General features: G+C 38.2%; 1 protein-coding gene across 3 annotated transcripts in view; it reads left to right on the forward strand.

Moving 5' to 3' along the window:
- The window catches only part of SPTLC3 (serine palmitoyltransferase long chain base subunit 3), a 128,506-nt gene that overhangs the window by 35,009 nt on the left and 72,529 nt on the right, over nucleotides 1-20,968 (forward strand). For all 3 annotated transcript variants that reach the window (XM_004276475.3, XM_033440324.2, XM_033440321.2), the window contains 2 exons: nucleotides 13,580-13,704; nucleotides 16,173-16,266. In XM_004276475.3, coding sequence (XP_004276523.1) covers nucleotides 13,580-13,704; nucleotides 16,173-16,266 — 219 coding nt within the window. The remainder of the gene's footprint in view (nucleotides 1-13,579; nucleotides 13,705-16,172; nucleotides 16,267-20,968) is intronic.

Genomic DNA, 20,968 nt, shown 5'->3' on the forward strand with positions numbered 1-20,968 from the left:
TCTAACCATTATTTGTAGACGATCTGGTTGTTCCTTTCTCTATTTTTTAAACCATGATCTGTGAGTAGTAAAGTGATCCTCAGAAGGGGCTGCTCTTGAGGCCACTGTAGAGATGAGGGGCTGCTGAGCAGGAGGGACAGAGTTTTAGTCCATTTTCTTCCATTTTACATATTAAACTATCAAGAATTTATTAGAAATAATAAACATTTAATAAAGAATTCAATAAAGAGCTACATTCAAAAACCACTAATTTTTAAAATTCCGAAAGTCTATAATCAACAATCAATAAGAGGATATACTGGGGAAAATAATATTATTAGTAAATATGAGGGAAAATGGCACAGACCTAGGGAATAAGCTTATTTTGAAAATGTTGGGTTTTTGGTTTTGGTTTTGGTTTTACATCTTTACTGGAGTATAATTGCTTTACAATGGTGTGTTAGTTTCTGCTTTATAACAAAGTGAATCAGTTATACATATACATATGTTCCCATATCTCTTCCCTCTTGTGTCTCCCTCCCTCCCACCCTCCCTATCCCACCCCTCTAGGTGGTCACAAAGCACCGAGCTGATCTCCCTGTACTATGAGGCTGCTTCCCACTAGCTATCTATTTTACGTTTGGTAGTGTATATATGTCCATGCCACTCTCTCACTTTGTCACAGCTTACCCTTCCCCCTCCCCATATCCTCAAGTCCATTGTCTATAGGTCTGTGTCTTTATTCCTGTCTTACCCCTAGGTTCTTCATGACATATTTTTTCTTAAATTCCATATATATGTGTTAGCATATGGTATTTGTCTTTCTCTTTCTGACTTACTTCACTCTGTATGACAGACTCTAGGTCCATCCACCTCATTACAAAATGTTTAGAACCTATTTGAAGAAAACTAAGATTTTTATAAAAGACCTAAAATAATACTTGAAAGAAACAGAGAGAGACACCAATATCCTAGAAGGGAATGGCTCAGTATTACAATTCGATCAAATCTTCCTTAAAATGAATATGTAAATTGAACACAATCCAGTGGCATTAATAGACAAGATGGGTGGTGGGAGGTCTCAACCGAAAGTCTGGAGACAGTTTGGTCCACTCATCTGTATATAAAAAGAACAACATTTCAAATCAGCTAGAAGAGGACCAATTATATCACAATTAGTTTTGTGATAACTGGCTGATCATATAAGGAAATAAGCCAGATTCCTATCTCACGCATTGTATCTAGGTAAGTTACACTTAGGTAAATTGCAAATGCATTTGCAATTGCAATGCAAAAGCAATCACCACCACAAATAACTATATAAATAAAATTGAAACTGAGTGAATGACTAAATGGATGAATGAATGAACAAATGAACAGAATAAAACTACTCAGACAATTCAAATACAAGATGCACTTGTGTGTGTTCCTTGGTAAAGGCCCTCCTAGAAATATCAGACTACATCTCCCTTTATGTGAGCAATGCTTGTGTCTTAGTCCATTTGGGCTGATATAACAAAATACCACAGACTGAGTGGCTTATAAACAACAGAAGTGTATTCCTCACCTTTCTGGAGGCTGAAAGTCCAAGATCAGGGAGCTAGCATGGTCAAGCGGGGCCTCTTCTGTGTTACAGACTTCTCCTTGTATGTGTCCTCACATGGCAGAAGGGGTGGGCTAGCTCTTTGGGCCTCTATTGTAAGGGCACTAATCCTATTTATGAGGGCTCCATCCTCAAGACCTAATCACCTCCCAAAAACCCCACCTCCAAATGCCATCATTTAGGACATTAGGTTTTCAATATATGAATTTCGGGGGGACACAAACATTCAGACCACAGCAGCCTCTTCTCTAGCTTGTCACTTCTGATCACCCCTCCATTCTACAACCTATAATGACCTCCAGTTTTTCCAGCAAAACTCACCTCACCTGGCAAGATGCCCTCTTACATGGCAGGGATGCATTTTAAATGATGCTCAGGCTCACTTCTTGCAACACAGGCCACTCAGGTCCATGGAAAACAAGCACTCTCCCTGTTAGGAGAGACAGCTTGTTCCCAACCCAACCAGTAGCCACAGCTGTTTGCCCTTCAGATTTCACAAGCCTGATTCAGACAGTAGTCTACTGTGTACTCACACTCCAGGGAACCAGAGAAAGCTCTCCCAGAAACATGGAGGGAAAAGATCCAACAAAATGAAAAATTTAAGCTGCTGTACAAAACAAAACAAACAAACGAACAAAAGCCAACAACAATGTCAACAAAGTTAAAAGTCAAAGAACAAAATTAGAAAAAATTATTCACATATATTTAACAAAATGTTAATATTCTTAACGTGTAAAGATGCTTACAAATCAAAAGGAAAAGAACATCCCAGTTTAAGAAGTGGGCCAAGATTTTGACAAAGTTCAAAACAGGCAAAACTACAGAGTAGGATAGTGTGATGTCCCTCAAGCTTTTTTTTTCATTATCACTTCCTCTCATGACACTTGAATACCACAGATACACTATATATTTGTTTATGTAGTACATGGATATCTCTGCTTTACACATAAATAGAGTAAGATATTCCCCCTCCAAAAACCAATTTTCACCTCTTTGAAAGCAATATCACCCCTGTTTAGAATGCGTACGTTGCCTTTGGGGGAGGTGGATGGTGACCAAAGAGGGCAAAGCTGTTCATATTGGGTTTTTTTAACCTTGATACAGTTATGTGAATTCACTGTATGAAACTTCATAGAGCTCCATATGTACAATTTGTTTCCCATTTTCTATGTATGTTCTAGTTTAAATGAAAGTTTTACGTTTAAAAGTAGATCCAGTACATAAATGGACAATTAAGGAAAATAAATAAATATAAATGGGCAATGAGCTTGTGGAAAATACTCTGCCCCTTAAATAATCAAAAAATTATTAAGACACAGAGTTACCATTTTCACCTAATTGGCAAAATAATATCCCAAAGTTTCAAAGGAGTGAAGAAAAGGGCACCCTTATATACTATTGACAGAGTAAATTGCAGGGCAATTTCAAAATGTATCAACTGCAAGCCATTTAACTCAGCAATTCCATTTTGAGAAATTTTGCTTTGAAAATTTTGAGTAAGTATTCAATGATGTATGATCGAGAATAATCATTGCATTGTATTTGATAATAGAAAAATTGGGGAAATGAGGCATTTCCAGCAAGGAAAGTGATTGAATATACTTGGTAGATCTGTTTAACATAATATTATTTAGCCATACAAAGTTATAATGTAGTTGCTCAGCACCATGATTTAGAGCAAAGGCTCTGGGATGAGGCTGCTGGGATTCAAATCCTAGTCCTTACTTTTAACTAGCTAGGGCCTGAGATAAACTATTATATATACCTTCCTAGTCTTCAATTTTCTCTTCCGTAAAATGGAAAATACATTGTTAATGAACTTATATACGAAACAAAAACAGACTCACAGACATAGAGAACAGACTTGTGGTTGCCAAGGGGGAGGGGAGGTGGAGGAGGGAAGGAGCAGGAGTTTGGGATTAGCAGATTCAAACTATTATATATAGAATGGATAAACAATAGGGTCTTACTGTATAGCACAGGGAACTATATTCAATAGCCTGTGATAAACCATAATGGAAAAGAATATGAAAAAGAATGTATATATATGTATAACTGAATCATTTTGCTGTACAGCAGAAATTAACACAACATTGTAAATCAACTATACTTCAATAAAAAAAGAAAATACATTGTTAAGAGACTAAAACAAGAGCAGTATGTATATTATGAGTCCACTTTTTAAAATATATTTTACATGAATATCTGTATTGATAAAGATGGTTATATTTTATTGTGTAGTATTTTCTATTTTTCCACAATGACCTCACATTTTTTGGTTTAATTATTTCCTTAAAAGTCACCAGGAGCCTAAGATGAGGGCACAGTCTTATGAAAATCGTTATAGTACTTCTAAGACATTATCACTGAATCAGACTGACCAGATTTTTTTCAGTGTACTGGAGGGTTTCTGCTGCAGGTTATGTGGATTTTTTACCTTCAACCAGTGGATTTCAAACTTTAGCTCACATTAGAATCACCTGCAGGGCTTGGAAAAACACAGATTGTTGGGCCCACCTACAGAGTTCCTGATGCAGTCAGTCTGGAATAGGACCCAAGATTTTGCATTTCTAACAAATTCCAAGATGATATTGATGCTGCTGCTCTGGGGACCACACTTTGGGAACCACTGGAAACTATCTAGCATGGCTGACTTTCTTGACCAAATTTTCAAAGATTTTCCAAAATGCAATGGTCTTTCACCTTGTGTGGAATGAATACCACATATACCTCGGGGATGGAGCTTATAAATAAAAACTGGAAAGTAGGTAAGATACACCCAGAAATCAGTGAAGCAATTTGATTTTTATCTCTGAGTCTATTCTGACACACATTGCTGGTCCAGATTTCCAAATTTAGGAAAGGATAAACTCAGGCAAACTAGAGAGAAGCTTTTGTTTCTGTTTGTTGATGGAAAGAATCAATAAACAATCTAATAGCAGGAATAGAAAAGAGTTTTATTCCAGCCCAACTGAGGACTATAACCAGCCTGGGAGACACAAATTCAAGAAGCACTAGAATTGTATCCCTCCAGACTATGAAATGCGGGAGACTTATAAAGGCAAAAACTGCAAGGTTCCAGTTAGTTACATGAGTTTTTTATCAAGAATTATAACTAGAACTGGCAAGAGGTAAGGGTGTTTTTAAGTAAGGATTGATTGAGGTCTGAAATGGTTGCGTAGTTACAAGGGCAGACCGTGAGACCATAAGTCTGCAGCTGGCAGCTCTTAGCTGATATTGTTTTGAGGATGGTTGGTGGTGTCCTTGAGTTTGATAAAGTTCAGAAAATTCAAGTCTCAGTGATGCGGGAACACGTCTGAAACCGCATCCACAATAGCTGCCTGGCTCCATTTTTGATGCCTGAACTACAGTTACTCCATTTTTTTTTAATGCATTCTTTTTCTAAATGGTTAAATCAGATGTACAATGCATGTTTGACAGGCCAGAGACAGATTGTTCTAGGTAGCATAAAGTTTGTTAAATCATGTATAAGCCAGAATGATTTCTCTATACCTCAATATGTAGAAATTTCTTCCTTCACTTTCTCCCCTCTTCTCTGCTTTTGGTCAACAAGGAAGTGTAGCTTCTTGGTCTTTCTTTCCCTAAGCAATGGATGGTTAAAAGTGGATGTCTAGTAACAGTACATTATCTAAATCTATATGCTCTATAAGTGCTGCCAGAGTTTCACCTAGCAACTGTTAGTCAGAAGTTCACTTCTAAGAAAACAGACTCATGGGACGCCAGAAGACTAATTCTGTGCCAATGAAAGATCATTTCTACGTGGAGACTTTTTTCCTTTGAGAAGGAAAGCCTTGTGCTTGAATCATCACATCAGGAAAACCTGATTAGTACGTCTACTTAAAAACTGCCTAGTTGAGAACCTTCTTTCAAATTATAGTTGCAATTTCAAGAAGTAGGCTTGAAATATTTTCATCTTAAAAACGTCAGAAAGAACACACTTAGGAATTAATGAAACTGGATATAATAGGATATTATTTTCCATTCTCAGCTTTCGGATGTGATTTTCACGTTAGTTATGTACAAATTTCCTGAAATTGCTATTTCTCAGTTTGAGAACATTGTTCTTAGCCGTTAGACAGTGTGTCTCCCTCTTTCTCTACATGACAAGTTCTCTGCTACTGTTTCATTCAGAGTACTTAGACTCTTCTTGGGTTTCTTTCTCAAACCTTTGTACCTAGATTCCAGGAATGTGCAACCTTGCTGACCTAAATATTGAAGAAGGGGTCAGCCTCAATTTGCAAAATGTGTAACTTAAAACATATTTCAAATAAATATCAGCTTCAAATTCCTATGGAAATCGCAGTTTCAAAGAAATTGCTACCAAGTAGAGATCTTGCTTCCTTTTTTAAAAAAAGCAATTTTAATTAACAGGATTTTATGCAAATCAATGCTATAAATACGCTTTAAAGCAGTGGATTCAGTTAAATAGGCTATAAAGGTCTCCATCTCAATTAGTATTACCTTCTTAATTTACACAGCAAAACCTTTATTCATAGACAGTGCCAGCTCCTTTCAGACTAAATTGTTGTAAATTCTGATCAATGAGATTTCATTGCATTTTTCTCAAGCCTTTTTATTTTCCTTTAAGAATATTTGTAAAGGAAGGTGGACCCTCAGGGGAATAGTTTGGGAGGAGGAAAATGAAAGTGTATCTTGGTTTCTGAAAGCCTTTTGGCAATTTCCTGATACCTGTTATAATTCTGACAAGGTAATTGCCCTTCTCTTGAGAGTGATAGAAATTACAGCACAGCCAAATTTCAACTAGCAGAGATATTTCTGCAAGTGAAGAATTTGGCCCTGTAGGTTCAACAAAGCCAAGCAAACACAACAACTTAACAAGATATGCCAGTGATTTTACATAAGTATAATACTTGCCAGCAGGGTAACACCTGGGATGATCGAAAAAAGTTGAAACTCACAGACTTCCAGAATACGTAGATCATCTACCACTTCCCTTCACGTAGGAAAAAACCATAAGATACATGAAGACTAGAGTTTTTTTTTTTTTTTTTTTTTTTTTTTGCGGTGCGCGGGCCTCTCGCTGTTGTAGCCTCTCCCTTTGCGGAGCACAGGCTCCGGACGCACAGGCTCAGCGTCCATGGCTCACGGGTCCAGCCGCTCCGTGGCATGTGAGATCCTCCCGGGCACAAACCCGTGTCCCCTGCATCGGCAGGCGGACTCTCAACCACTGCGACACGGGAAGCCCTCCTTTACTTCATTTAGACTAAAAATCCTGTTACATCCAAATATACTAAGGATATAGATTAACTTTCATAGACATCAGTACCTGTGTATATCCTTTAACCACTGGTAATATCAAACAATAATTAGTTTCAAGGCTGCCAAGAACAAAGAGCTTTATTTTGTGTGTTAAGAGTTGTAATTCAGAAAACGCAGATTCGGGTAAAACCGAAAGAGTGGGGGACTTCCCTCGTGGCGCAGTGGTTAAGAATCTGCCTGCCAATGCAGGAGACACGGGTTCGATCCCCAGTCAGGGAAGATACCACATGCCATGGAGCAACAAAGCCCGTGCACCACAACTACTGAGTCTGCGCTCTAGAGCCCACAAGCCACAACCACTGAGCCGGCGCGGCCCAATAACTGAGGCCCATGTACCCTAGAGCCAACGCTCCACAACAAGAGAAGCCACCGCAATGAGAAGCCTGCGTTCCACAACAAAGAGTAGCCCCAGCTCGCCGCAACTAGAGAAGCTTGCAGCAATGAAGACCCAACGCAGCCCCCAAAAAAAAAAACAACCCAGAAGAGTGTTCTGAGGAAGGGAAAGAGTTATCTCTCTAGAGTCACACATGCTGAATCTGAACCTTGGCTCTAGACTTACTAACTGCCTGACCTTGGGCAAGTGAACTAAACTCTCAGGCTTTGGTGTACTTATCTATAAAAGGAGATAACAGCAGTACCAACTTCAAAAATTTGTATGACAATTAATTGAGATAAAGTTTGAAATGTTTCAGCAGGGTAGGTTGTCACGTTGTTAAGTAGGTGGTCTGCACTTATTAGCTCTATCTCCTTTGGGTAAGTGGCATCACTTCTGCATCTATTTCCTCACTGGTAAGGACCAGGATGCCTATTTTATAGAGAGTGTGGAGGTGTAATGATTAAATAACCATATACATAAGTGGACCCTCATTATAAGTTGCTTCATTCCCCCTCCTTCATCTATCTTTGTTTCCAGAGGTGGGTTTTTTGTACTTGAACATTCGTTACTATTTTTTTTTTTTTTTTTTACTGTATTGGGTCTTCGTTTCTGTGCGAGGGCTTTCTCTAGTTGTGGCAAGCAGGGGCCACTCTTCATCGCGGTGCGCGGGCCTCTCACTATCGCAGCCTCTCTTGCTGCGGAGCACAGGCTCCAGACACGCAGGCTCAGTAGTTGTGGCTCACGGGTCTAGTTGCTCTGCGGCACGTGGAATCTTCCCAGACCAGGGTTCGAACCCGTGTCCCCTGCATTAGCAGGCAGATTCTCAACCACTGTGCCACCAGGGAAGCCCCAGAGTTGGGTTTTTAAAGTGAGAGAATCAAACATGAATTAGCTCTGTACAGTAGTACAGTAGATAATAGTATTATATCAATGATAATAGTACTGGCGTTACATAAGAGAATGCCCTGTTTTTAGGAAATACAGAGTGAAATATTTAAGAAAAGAGGGGGCATTATGATCGTAATTTATTAAATAGTTCAGCAAAAAATTTCATATAATTGTATATATTATATATAATTATATACACACGTGTGTGCTTATATATATATATACACACACATAGAGAGAGAGAGAATGATATTTAATGAAATGTACTAAAATGATAACATATGGGGAATCTGGATGAAAAGTGTTTGGGGATTCTTGGTACTATTCTTGCAACTTTTTAGTAGGTCAAAAATTACATCAAAACAAAATGTTAAAGAAAAAAAAGAAGGGTGAAACATGACTCTATTGAGTATGTGGTCAGAGGTGAGGTAGAGGTCATCATTTGGTCCACTTAAAAATTCTTCTCTTATCAAGATGATTTGTGAGAGGAAAGCTCATCATAATTACATATCCACGCCTCAAGGTTTTTGTTTGCATCAGATTCTAATTATCTATTAACATTTTAACCTGCCAAGAGATGGCAAGTGGTTTGCTAAAAATAAAGGCCTGGGAAGTTGGGCAGATAAAAATTGTTTCTGCTGTTTTACTGAACTTCATCAGGATGGGTGGTCTCTTGACCCAGCACTGGTGGCCTCTGCTCAGCGTGACAGTGTGTCCTAGACCCATTTCAGACAACCCATCTGGCTTCAAGACTTTTCTCTGAATGTTTCACAGGAAAACAAAGGTACTCAAGAGGCTTAGTAGCTCCGTAACCCCTACCAGACTGTACACAAGCGGAATAAGCAGAAGAACAGGGTATTCTAAGTGCTTTTGGGTGAAGAGCTGAAAGGTGGACTCCTTTGGGCAGAAGGGTTGATGCTGATTTTAATGCAGGAATCACCAGTTCAAGCAAAGTGGCTCAGAAGTGTGCTGAGAGCCATAGCACAGTAGGAACAGCCAGATGAAATGGCTGGCATGTTGCCACAATAAATGACCACCTACTCCTAGGTCACATCTAAGCAACTATCAACAAACAAGATATGCTGGATGAAAAGACACTACTGTCACAGTTTGGAAATTAGTCTTCACATGTGCTACACAGGAAGAATAGGTGGTTGTGAAACAGGCTTGTTAATAACACCTACACCCTTTACTATTAATCAGTGTCAATATGAAGGCCGATATCATTAAAAAATCAGCTGAAATGTAGGGTTCATAAACATAATATTGCTACTTTTTCCTGAGTCTGATTTTTATTGATTTGACTGATGGTGGCATACCCTGTGCTTGGCATGTGAAAATACTGCTGAGAGATCTGGCAAGAGGATACACCCAGCTTGTATTTATTCTTTTATTCACAAAGCAGATTTTCAGTATCCACTGGATAAATAAACCTTCAGGATAAGAACAAGTGTCAATATATGCACAACACTGAAATTCGGAGATCCGTTCTCACCAGCCTATATGTGACTTTCAGAGACTAAAGAAAAAACAAAAGTCACAGAGAAATAAAGATTATTGTGGATATATTTGTACCTTCAATTAGAACTATAGCTCTGCTTTCTTGAGATTTAAAAAAAAGGCCCACAGTTATATGTCAGCAACAAAATGTTGAATATGATTTCTAGAAGTCCTCAAGTACTCAGACCACCAAGGGCAAACTTGACAGGACTCAGGCATCTCCATTCAATCAGGGTATGGCTTGAATGTTGGTGGAAACAAGCTAGTTAAGTTTCTAGTGACAGTTTTGTTTCCCCAAGGTCCTTCTACATTTTCATTTCTTTTTTCTTCAGTTTTAATATTTTTTATTGAAGTATAGTTGATTTACAACGTTGTGTTAATTTCTGCTGTACAACAAAGTGATTCAATTATACATATTTTTTCAGTTTTGAATTTTTTATTGAAGTATAGTTGATTTACAATGTTGTGTTAATTCCTACATTTTTATTTCTTGAATTTGAGGAACAGGAGGCAGAAAGCAGCAGTCCATTAATATGAAAGAGACATATTATCTATTCTTCCTTAAAAACCCCACCCCATCCCAGACCAGCCCAGTCTAACGTTGCAAGGCATGGCTTCTTAGAGTAGAAAATATCCAGCCATCCTGGGAATCTCTCATATCTGTTGATGAAATCTGAGCTATGAACACTAAACAGAGAAACTCCATGATCATGGGGTTTGGGAGTGGGAACTATTATTTTCTACAAATTGAAGGTAAGCCCCTAGATGCAAAACAACTGACAACTCGTAACCCAGCTGTGAGACATCCATTTGTAGAAACTGATATATTTGAAAATTACTTTACTAACCACCTGACCACTGGAAATCCAGAAGAAGGCTGGTTTCTGGAGACCTAATCTGGTCACCTGCTTTCCCCCACCTTCTCCCTCTCTTTAAGTCAAGATAATGAAAGAGACCTCGTAGAGGGGGATTCCTCAGGCTGTTCTTAGACACACCCATGTCTAATTAGTTGGTTGGCTGTTTAATCATTTACAAGACATCCTGTATTATCCTAAGGACTTTTAGTGATGTAACTGTCATAGACAAGGCCTTGGAATGGCAGATTTGGGGAAGATGTAGGTGGAGGAAGACATCACGCAGATTCATCGTGAACGTCGACTCATGCACTTCCGGGTGACTGGGCCAGGACACAGTTGTCCCCTGACATCTGAGCAGGGAAGGCTCATGGGGAAAGTTACCAAGTTAACAAAGTTTGGGCACCCTCCATCCTTGCTGGAGACCTTCTTCAGGTATCGGTGTTTCCAAGCTGGTGCTCACTGCCTGGTCGCCTTGTTGCCCTGGCATCGCATGACTTCTTGACCTTTTTCCCTGTGCCATCCCCTCCTCTAGCCTCAGTCTTGGCCTCCTTCTCCATCAAAAGACAGAATGCAACTCAGCAAGCACCTACTACATGTCAGTACTGCAATAGGAGTTGCAAGCACCTACTACCTGTCAGGACTGCAATAGGAGTGCCAGTATCTGCACACCCAGTATCTGCACTCCAAGGGCTCTTTCTGTAATAAAGAAGGTGGCCCCATGAACATCCCCAATGAAACTTACTAAGTGCTATAATCATTATGTGATGAGGCTTATGCGACCTCAGAGGAGAAAATGACCGAGTTTGCCTGGGGAAGCTGAGACTGCATCTGAGAAAAGAGGCCATGTTAGGTGGCTCTCAAAGAGTGACTAGGAGCTGCCAGAAGACCATTCTAGGTGGAGGAAAGACCACTCCCAAGGTCAAAGATGCCTAAAACAGCACCTCTCCCAGTCTCTCCAGAAACTGCCGGAAGGGGCAGCCAGAGGCCACCCAGCTGTTTAGTGGAAGAGCTGGGGTCAGAACCAGCTCTCCTCACGGCCAGGCCGGTGGACTTTTCATTACCTGTTCTTGGAGGTGTTCCCTTTGGAATGCAGTCTCTGCTGGGTAAAAACAAATCTGACAAAAGATTATGTGCCCACGTTTTATCTTTAAATTTCAGTTTCTCTTTTCACACTATAGTGTATCTTGGATAATAAAGTTTTAAATTACAATTTAAATTTCTAACTATTCCCCACCCCCAAATCTTGAATACAATTGACTCTGCTAGAATGTTTGTTTTACTATGTTTTCTGACAGTTTGGAGCATAAATGAATTCTGATTTGAGAAAAAGGCTACCAGCCAGCAGCGTGAGAAGAGGGGAAGGGCAAAGATGGGCTATCTCATGTTCTCTTTTATGTTAAATGCAAAATAAAACTTCAACTCACCATGCAATGCCTTCTAAAGTTCAACTCCTCACCATTTTAGCTCAATAAGCAAGCTAATTTACCAATTTAAATAAAATTCTGATATCCCGCTTTGTAGTAATATATGTTAATCTTTAGATTAATAGAAGCTTGTTTATAATAGTCCTGAATATGCCAACAACATTCCTCTAACTTAAATCTGAGTTAAATCTGCATATGGATGGATACAAATTCCTGTCCACCCATACATTTTTTCTATTCTGTTAAGTGTATCATCTAGACCAATAAAAATATAATGCAAGACACGTGGAATTTAAAATTTTCTAGTAGCCACATTTTAAAAAGTTTTAAAAAATCAGGTAAACAATGTCATAATACATTTTATGTGATCCAGTATATCCCAAGTATTGTCATTTAACCATGTAATCAATAAGTGAAATATTAATGAACTATGCTGTATTATTTTTATTGTTTTTGTTCTCTCTTCAAAAAATGATGGGTATTTTACCCTTACAGTACATGTCAATTCAGACACCAAATTTTCACTGGTTAAAGTGAAATAAGTGGGAAATAATCCTACCAAAACAGTAAAGTTGTGTTTATTGGAAAAAAATCACTAAAATTAAATAAAATTTAAAACTCAGTTCCTCTATTGCACTAACCATATGTAGTTGGTGCCTACCATATTGGACAGTATAGATCTAGAAGTTAGAGTGATGGCAAACAAGACTATGGGAAGCATTAGTATTTACTCTCAGTAAGGCATGAGGGATTATTTATAAGAAGGGGTCAGAGAGTAAGCATTTAAAGGTAGTAGAGTCTTAAAAATATGAACTTTGGAGTTAGACTTGAGTATCTCTGTTGCTCTTTATCTGTGACCTCTTCCCACTTCAGTTTTCTTATCTGTAAAGTAATAATACCTGCATTATTGGGCCCTTAAAATTAAATGAGATAACCTAAATAGTGGGCTTTGAAACCTAGCACATTCCAAAGGTTCAATAAATTATAGCTCAATGCACGTATGGAAGTCATGAGCTCTGTTTGCATTTGAGTGTCGGGAACCCTCTGAGGGAGTTAGAATTTAATTAATTATTCGTGGGATGTAAGGTGGAAAGAAAGAGGAACTGTGGCATTTTTTATAAATTTTATTGCATTATAAATTATATATATAGAAAAGTGCACCAATCGTAAGTATAAAATGGATTTTCACAAAACAAACATACCCACATAACCAGCACCCAGATCTAGAAACAAAACAGCATCTCAAAGTTCTCTCCATGCTCTCAACAAAAGAAACCACTTTCCTGACTTCTAACACTACAGGTTAGTTTTGTCTGTTTGTAAATTTCATATAAATGGATTCATACGGTATGAGTGTATACATGTCTGACTTTTTTCTCTCGACCACATATTTGTGAGATTTTCCATGCTGTTGTGTGGGACATTAGTTTGTTTTTTCTCACTGATGTGTTGAATTCTACTGTATATGTATTGATCCATTCTACAGTGTGTGGTTATTTGGGTTGTTTCTAGATTCGGCCTATGGCAAATAGACCTGCTATGTGCACTCCTGTATGTGTCTTTTGGTGATGGGTAAGCACTGGAATTTGAGTTTTCAATCTTGGACTTGTTGAGAACAGGAGATTCACCCATCCTATCATTTCATGAGCAGGAACCTTGGATAAACATAAAGAGTTGGAGGACCTTGTAGCTGAGTTCCTGAATGTAGAAGCTGCTATGGTCTTTGGAATGGGATTTGCAACGAACTCAATGAATATCCCTGCACTCGTTGGAAAGGTGAGAATTTGTTAACATAATTGTCTTCTGCTGTGTTATTCCTAAGACATAACTGAGCAGGTCCTTTGTTAGACGTATGACTGAGAAGTTTCTTTTCTTAGGCTTGGATCTTCAGCTTTTTGAATACATGTACTGTTACCGACCAGGATGCCTGGCCTCCTTAATTGATAGAAATTGATAAGAGGCCAGACAAGAGATTCAGGCAAGGCTTTATTGGGGCCCCTGCTGCAGCAGCGGGGGAGCTCGCCCCCAAGGAGGGGGGCGAGCTAGTTCCTCATATGGGGTGAGGGTAGGGGCAGGTCCCAGGGTAAGGCCAGAGGGGTGGCTTAGGAGGTTTGCCCACCGCTTTGGTGGTGTTGTGTGCAAGAGGCATATGCGGTACCCTGCTTTTGCTTCCAGCTCTTCAAAAGTGGCAGTTGGGTTTTTTGGTCTTTTTGAATCTTGTTGTCCATAATTTGCCCCAACTGCACAAGCATACAGTTAATTTTAGTCCCATATAGTTTCTTTGTATTTTGTTGCACAAGGAGATGAAGCGGTTTGTCCAGGTGCAAGCATTGCAGCAAAGGGTCCCAGGTCCCAGGTCCCAGCCTGTCTAAGTACCAGCTGAGTCCAGCAAATCTCTTCATCGTGATATCTGGTTATAGAATTGCAGCCCTAGATGGGAGTCAAGTTTCCTCTTCAGTGACAGTTTTACAAAATCAATTAAATTTTTAGGCCCCCGAGTCACCATGTTCAGCATAACAAATGCTTATTAAGCATTTATTTTAACAAAACGTTTTTCTTGGGTTGTTTGTCCCTTTATTCATTCAGTAAGTCACTTATTGAGAATCTACTGTGTTCTCATATGAGGCAAGTTACAGAGTATACAGAGATGAACAAGACCTTTGCCCTGTAAATTCATGTAGTTTCTAATGGGGGTAATAACACACCAAGTAACAGAATAAATACCACAGAAAAGGGGTGCCCGTAAATGGGGAAGGACAAAAGAGTTGTCCCCTAACTCTTCTCGAGAAAGGCTGAGATGCTTGTGCAAAGTAGGTGACATGAGAACAGAATCTGTTACTTATCTGTTTAGATAAGTAAGTTATTTTCTTAAGACAAGGAAGAGTGAGCAGCCTGTGTGAAGCACTGAGGTTTGGAAGAATTAGAACGTAGGAGAGTGGATGAAGAAGAGACCAGAGGTGAAGGCAGTTACCAAACTGTAAAGAGCCTTACAGTGTAAATCATGCTAGAGTGTTGGGAATTCTCCTGGAGAAAAATGAAGAGTTGGTTTGTTCATTTTAAGTAAGCAAACGCCATAATCAGATTTATGTTTTTAAAACTCTGACTCATGACAACTAATATAATGCAGTGTATGATCTTTGATTGGATTCTGCATTGAAAAAAATAGGAAAGGAAACATCTGTAAAAGGCATCGAGACATTTTTAGGACAGTTGGAAAAATTTGGATTTGAACTGTATATTAGATGATAGCATTGTATTAATGTTTAATTTCAAAGGTGTGATAATTGCATTGTGATCATGTAGGAGAATGTCCTTCTTCCTAGTAGACACGTGCTAAAGAATTTCAGGGTGAGGTATCATGAGGTTTACAAGTAACTCTCAAATGTCCACCAAAAAAAATTATAAATACACACACAATGTCTGGGGTATGGAGATGTGAGAATTTTGCTGGCTTTGCCTCAAAAACTTAAAAGTGTATCATGTGTGGGATTTCTAAAATATAAGGGAGAACTCTAAGATTCTGGGTGGCCATAAAATAAAGGTCTTTATTTTTAATTTTTTTGCATGTCTCTGCATTTTGAGTCTACTTGAGCAATTTCATAATTTAGAAATCTTTAACTTAATAAAGAAAAATAATTTTACAAACAGTAACTTATATAAGCAGTAAATTAGAGTGACCTTCTCTCCTTGTCTCAGACTGAATTGCCATCCATACTTTTCCAGATGCAAAGTTTTTAACTGTAAAGCAGTGATGCCTCTGTCTACATGGATGTTAATATAGTAGGGAATGAGAATCAGAAAACAAGAGCTTGAAATGTTTTGCGGAAATTATCCCTGCCTACCAGTAAGAGTGCCCCGAAACCATTCCAAATAATCCAGCATGGGACTGAAAAGCCTCAGCAAATCCACAACCCACCCCAAATCATGTTAGTTTTCCTGCCAACCATCAATCCTTTAGACTCTACCCGGTGCTTAACCAAGATCTTGGATGACCTCCTCTGCTGAAAACTATATGCAAATGTTTCAAAAAGGTGTTAACCCTTAACAGATCCCCAACTCCATCAGCAAATTGCTCTAGAGGATTTTATCCACGAAGACACCAGTTTAAACTCTTGGACTTTTAAAATTAAAGAGGGTTTTGGAGAATCTGTGTTATAGATCTTAAAGTGAGTTCCTGTTCCCACATGTTGTTTTCCCTTCATTTTATTTATTGGCCTATGTTTCATGTGCTTGTTTTCTACCAGGGATGCCTCATTTTAAGCGATGAGTTAAACCACGCATCTCTTGTGCTTGGGGCCCGACTCTCGGGTGCAACCATAAGGATCTTCAAACACAACAGTGAGTATCAGTGTTTTTATCCAATAGATACCTCTTGCTTCTAGACAAAAGTAAAGATTATTGATGGGGCTTAGTCCTTGCTCTTCGACCTGGGAGCTTAGCTAATGAAACACAGTCATGTTTATACTCACTACTGGCTTGTTAACCTCTGGTGACCTGGAACAAATGGTTGAACTGCATTAAACACCCAGATTGCTAAGTGTAACCCAAACACATTAGTGTCTCTGTCATTAGTGATCTTCCAGCGCGGCCTCTGAAGCCATGACTGAGCTCTTAGACTGCACGTAATTATCAGAAGTGTGATAATGCCTCCTCTTTTGTAACTGCCTTGAGAAAGTTTAAAAAATTAAGTTCTTTTAAATTTATTTTTTCATTGAAGCACAGTTGATTTACAGTGTTGTGACAATTTCTGCTGTACAGCAACGTAACTCATTTATATATGCATTCTTTTTTATATTCTTTTCCATTATGGTTTATCTCGGGATGTTGAATGTAGTTCTCTGTGCTGTACAGTAGGACCTTGTTGTTTATCCATTCTATACATAATAGTTTGCATCTACTAACCCCAAACTCCCAGTCCACCCCTCCCCCACTCCTCCTCACCCTTGGAGAGCCACAAGTCTGTTCTCTATGTCTGTGAGTCTGTCTCTGTTTTGTAGATATGTTCATCTGTGTCATATTTTAGATTCCACATATAAATGATATTGTATGGTATTTCTCTTTCTCTGTTTGACTTACTTCACTTAGTATGATAATCTCTAGTTGCATCCATATTGCTACAAATGGTATTATTTCATTCTTTTTTATGGCTGAGTTGTATTCCATTGTGTATATGCACCATATCTTCTTTTTTTTTTTAACGCTTTTATTGGAGTATAATTGCTTTACAATGGTGGGTTAGTTTCTGCTTTATAACAAAGTGAATCAGTTATACATATACATATATCCCCATATCTCTTCCCTCTTGCATCTCCCACACTCCCACCTGTCAAGCTGGTCACAAAGCATGGAGCTGATCTCCCTGTGCTATGCGACTGCTTCCCACTAGCTATCTATTTTACATCTGGTACTGTTTATATGTCCATATATACACCACCACTCTCTCACTTGGTCCCAGCTTACCCTTCCCCCTCTCAGTGTCCTCAAGTCCATTCTCTAGTAGGTCTGCATCTTTATTCCCGTCTTGCCCCTAGGTTCTTCATGACTTTTTTTTTTTTTTTTAGATTCCATATATATGTGTTAACACACAGTATTAGTTTTTCTCTTTCTGACTTACTTCATTCTGTAGGACAGACTCTAGGTCCATCCACCACACTACAAATAACTCAATTTTGTTTCTTTTTATGGCTGAGTAATATTCCATTGTATATATGTGCCACATCTTTTTTATCCATTCAACTGTTAATGGACACTTAGGTTGCTTCCATGTCCTGGCTACTGTAAATAGAGCTGCAATGATCTTTGTGGAACATGACTCTTTTTGAATTATGGTTTTCTCAGGGTATATGCCCAGTAGTGGGATTGCTGGGTCATATGGTAGTTCTATTTTTAGTTTTTTAAGGAAACTCCATAGTGTTCTCCATAGTGGCTGTATCAATTTACATTCCTACCAACAGTGTATGAGGGTTCCCTTTTCTCCACAGCCCTCTCCAGCATTTATTGTTTGTAGATTTTTTGGTGATGGCTATTCTGACCAGCGTGAGATGATATCGCATTGTAGTTTTGAATTGCATTTCTCTAATGAGTAATGATGTTGAACATTCTTTCATGTGTTTGTTGGAAATCTGTATATCTTCTTAGGAGAAATGTATATTGAGGTCTTCTCCCCATTTTTGGATTGGGTTGTTTGTTTTTTTGATATTGAGCTGCATGAGCTGCTTGTAAATTTTGGAGATCAATCCTTTATCAGTTGCTTCATTTGCAAATATTTTCTCCCATTCTGAAGGTTGTCTTTTCGTCTTGTTTATGGTTTCCATTGCTGTGCAAAAGCTTTTAAGTTTCATTAGGTCCCATTTGTTTCTTTTTGTTTTTATTTCCCTTTCTCTAGGAGGTGGGTCAAAAAGGATCTTGCTGTGATTTATGCCATAGAGTGTTCTGCCTATGTTTTCCTCTAAGAGTTTGATAGTGTCTGTCCTTACATTTAGGTCTCTAAACCATTTTAAGTTTATTTTTGGGTATGGTGTTAAGGAGTGTTCTAATTTCATTCTTATACATGTAGCTGTCCAGTTTTCCCAGCACCACTTATTGAAGAGGCTGTCTTTTCTCCACTGTATATTCTTACCTCCTTTATCAAAGATAAGGTGACCACGTGTGCGTGGGTTTATCTCTGGGCTTTGTATCCTGTTCCATTGATCTATCTTTCTGTTTTTGTGCCAGTACCATACTGTTTGATTACTGTAGCTTTGTAGTATAGTCTGAAGTCAGGGAGCCTGATTCCTCCAGCTCCGTTTTTCGTTCTCAAGATTGCTTTGGCTATTCAGGGTCTTTTGTATTTCCATATAAATTGTGGAATTTTTTGTTCTCGTTCTGTGAAAACTGCCAGTGGTAGTTTGATAGGGATTGCATTGAATCTGTAGATTGCTTTGGGTAGTATAGTGATTTTCACAATGTTGACTCTTCCAATCCAAGAACATGGTATATCTCTCCATCTATTTGTATCATCTTTAATTTCTTTCATCAATGTCTTATAATTTTCTGCATACAAGTCTTTCATCTCCTTAGGTAGGTTTATTCCTAGGTATTTTATTCTCTATGTTGCAATGGTAAATGGGAGTGCTTTCTTAATTTCACTTTCAGATTCTTCATCATTAGTGTATAGGAATGCAAGAGATTTCTGTGCATTGATTTTGTATCCTGCAACTTTACCACATTCATTGATTAGTTCTAGTAGTTTTCTGGTGGCATCTTTAGGATTCTCTATGTATAGTATCATGTCATCTGCAAACAGTGACAGCTTTACTTCTTCTTTTCTGGTTTGTATTCCTTTTATTTCTTTTTCTTCTCTGATTGCTGTGGTTAAAACTTCCAAAACTATGTTGAATAATAGTAGTGAGAGTGGACAACCTTGTCTTGTTCCGGATCTTAATGGAAAAGGTTTCAGTTTTTCACCATTGAGGACGATGTTCGCTGTGGGCTTGTCATATATGGCCTTTATTATGTTGAGGAAAGTTCCCTCTATGCCTACTTTCTGGAGAGTTTTTATCATAAATGGGTGTTGAATTTTGTCGAACGCGTTCTCTGCATCTATTGAGATGATCATATGGTTTTCTCCTTCAATTTGTTAATATGGTGTATCACATTGATTGATTTGTGTATATCAAAGAATCCTTGCATTCCTGGGATAAACCTCACTTGGTCATGGTGTATGATCTTTTTAATGTGCTGTTGGATTCTGTTTGCTAGTATTTTGTTGAGGATTTTTGCATCTATGTTCATCAGTGATATTGGTCTGTAGTTTTCTTTGTTTGTGACATCTTTGTCTGGTTTTGGTATCAAGGTGATGGTGGCCTCGTAGAATGAGTTTGGGAGTGTTCCTCCCTCTGCTATATTTTTAAAGAGTTTGAGAAGAATAGGTGTCAGCTCTTCTCTAAATGTTTGATAGAATTCGCCTGTGAAGCCATCTGGTCCTGGGCTTTTGTTTGTTGGAAGGTTTTTAGTCACAGTTTCAATTTCAGTGCTTGTGATTGGTCTGTTCATATTTTCTATTTCTTCCTGGTTCAGTCTTGGAAGGTTAAACCTTTATAAGAATTGTCCAGTTCTTCCAGGCTGTCCATTTTATTGGCATATAGTTGCTTGTAGTAATCTCTCATGATCCTTTGTATTTCTGCAGTGTCAGTTGTTACTTCCCCTTTTTCATTTCTAATTCTATTGACTTGAGTCTTCTCCCTTTTTTTTCTTGATGAGTGTGGTAATGGGTTATCAATTTTGTTTATCTTCTCAAAGAACCAGCTTTTAGTTTTATTGATCTTTGCTATTGTTTCCTTCATTTCTTTTTTATTTATTTCTGATCTGATCTTTATGATTTCTTTCCTTCTCCTAACTTTGGGGGTTTTTTGTTCTTCTTTCTCTAATTCCTTTAGGTGTAAGGTTAGGTTGTTTATTTGAGATGTTTCTTGTTTCTTAAGGTAGGATTGTATTGCTATAATCTTACCTCTTAGAACTGCTTTACTGCATCCCATAGGTTTTGAGTTGTTGTGTTTTCATTGTCATTTGTTTCCAGGTATTTTTTGATTTCCTCTTTGATTTCTTCAGTCATCTCTTGGCTATTAAGTAGTGTATTGTTTAGCCTCCATGTGTTTGTATTTTTTACATATTTTTTTCCTGTCATTGATATCTAGTCTCATAGCATTGTGGTCAGAAAAGATACTTGATACAATTTCAATTTTCTTAAATTTACTAAAGCTTGACTTGTGACCCAAGATATGATCTATCCTGGAGAATGTTCCATGAGCACTTGAGAAGAAAGTGTATTCTGTTGTTTTTGGATGGAATGTCCTATAAATATCAATTAAGTCCACCTTGTTTAATGTATCATTTAAAGCTTGTGTTTCCTTATTTACTTTCACTTTGGATGATCTGTCCATTGGTGAAAGTGGGGTGTTAAAGTCCCCTACTATGATTGTGTTACTGTCAATTTCCCCTTTTATGGCTGTTAGCATTTGCCTTATGTATTTTTTTTTTTAATTAAAAAGTACTTTATTGT

The sequence above is a fragment of the Orcinus orca genome, chromosome 16 (genome assembly GCF_937001465.1).
Source record: "Orcinus orca chromosome 16, mOrcOrc1.1, whole genome shotgun sequence".
In the NCBI taxonomy this organism is placed as follows: domain Eukaryota; kingdom Metazoa; phylum Chordata; class Mammalia; order Artiodactyla; family Delphinidae; genus Orcinus; species Orcinus orca.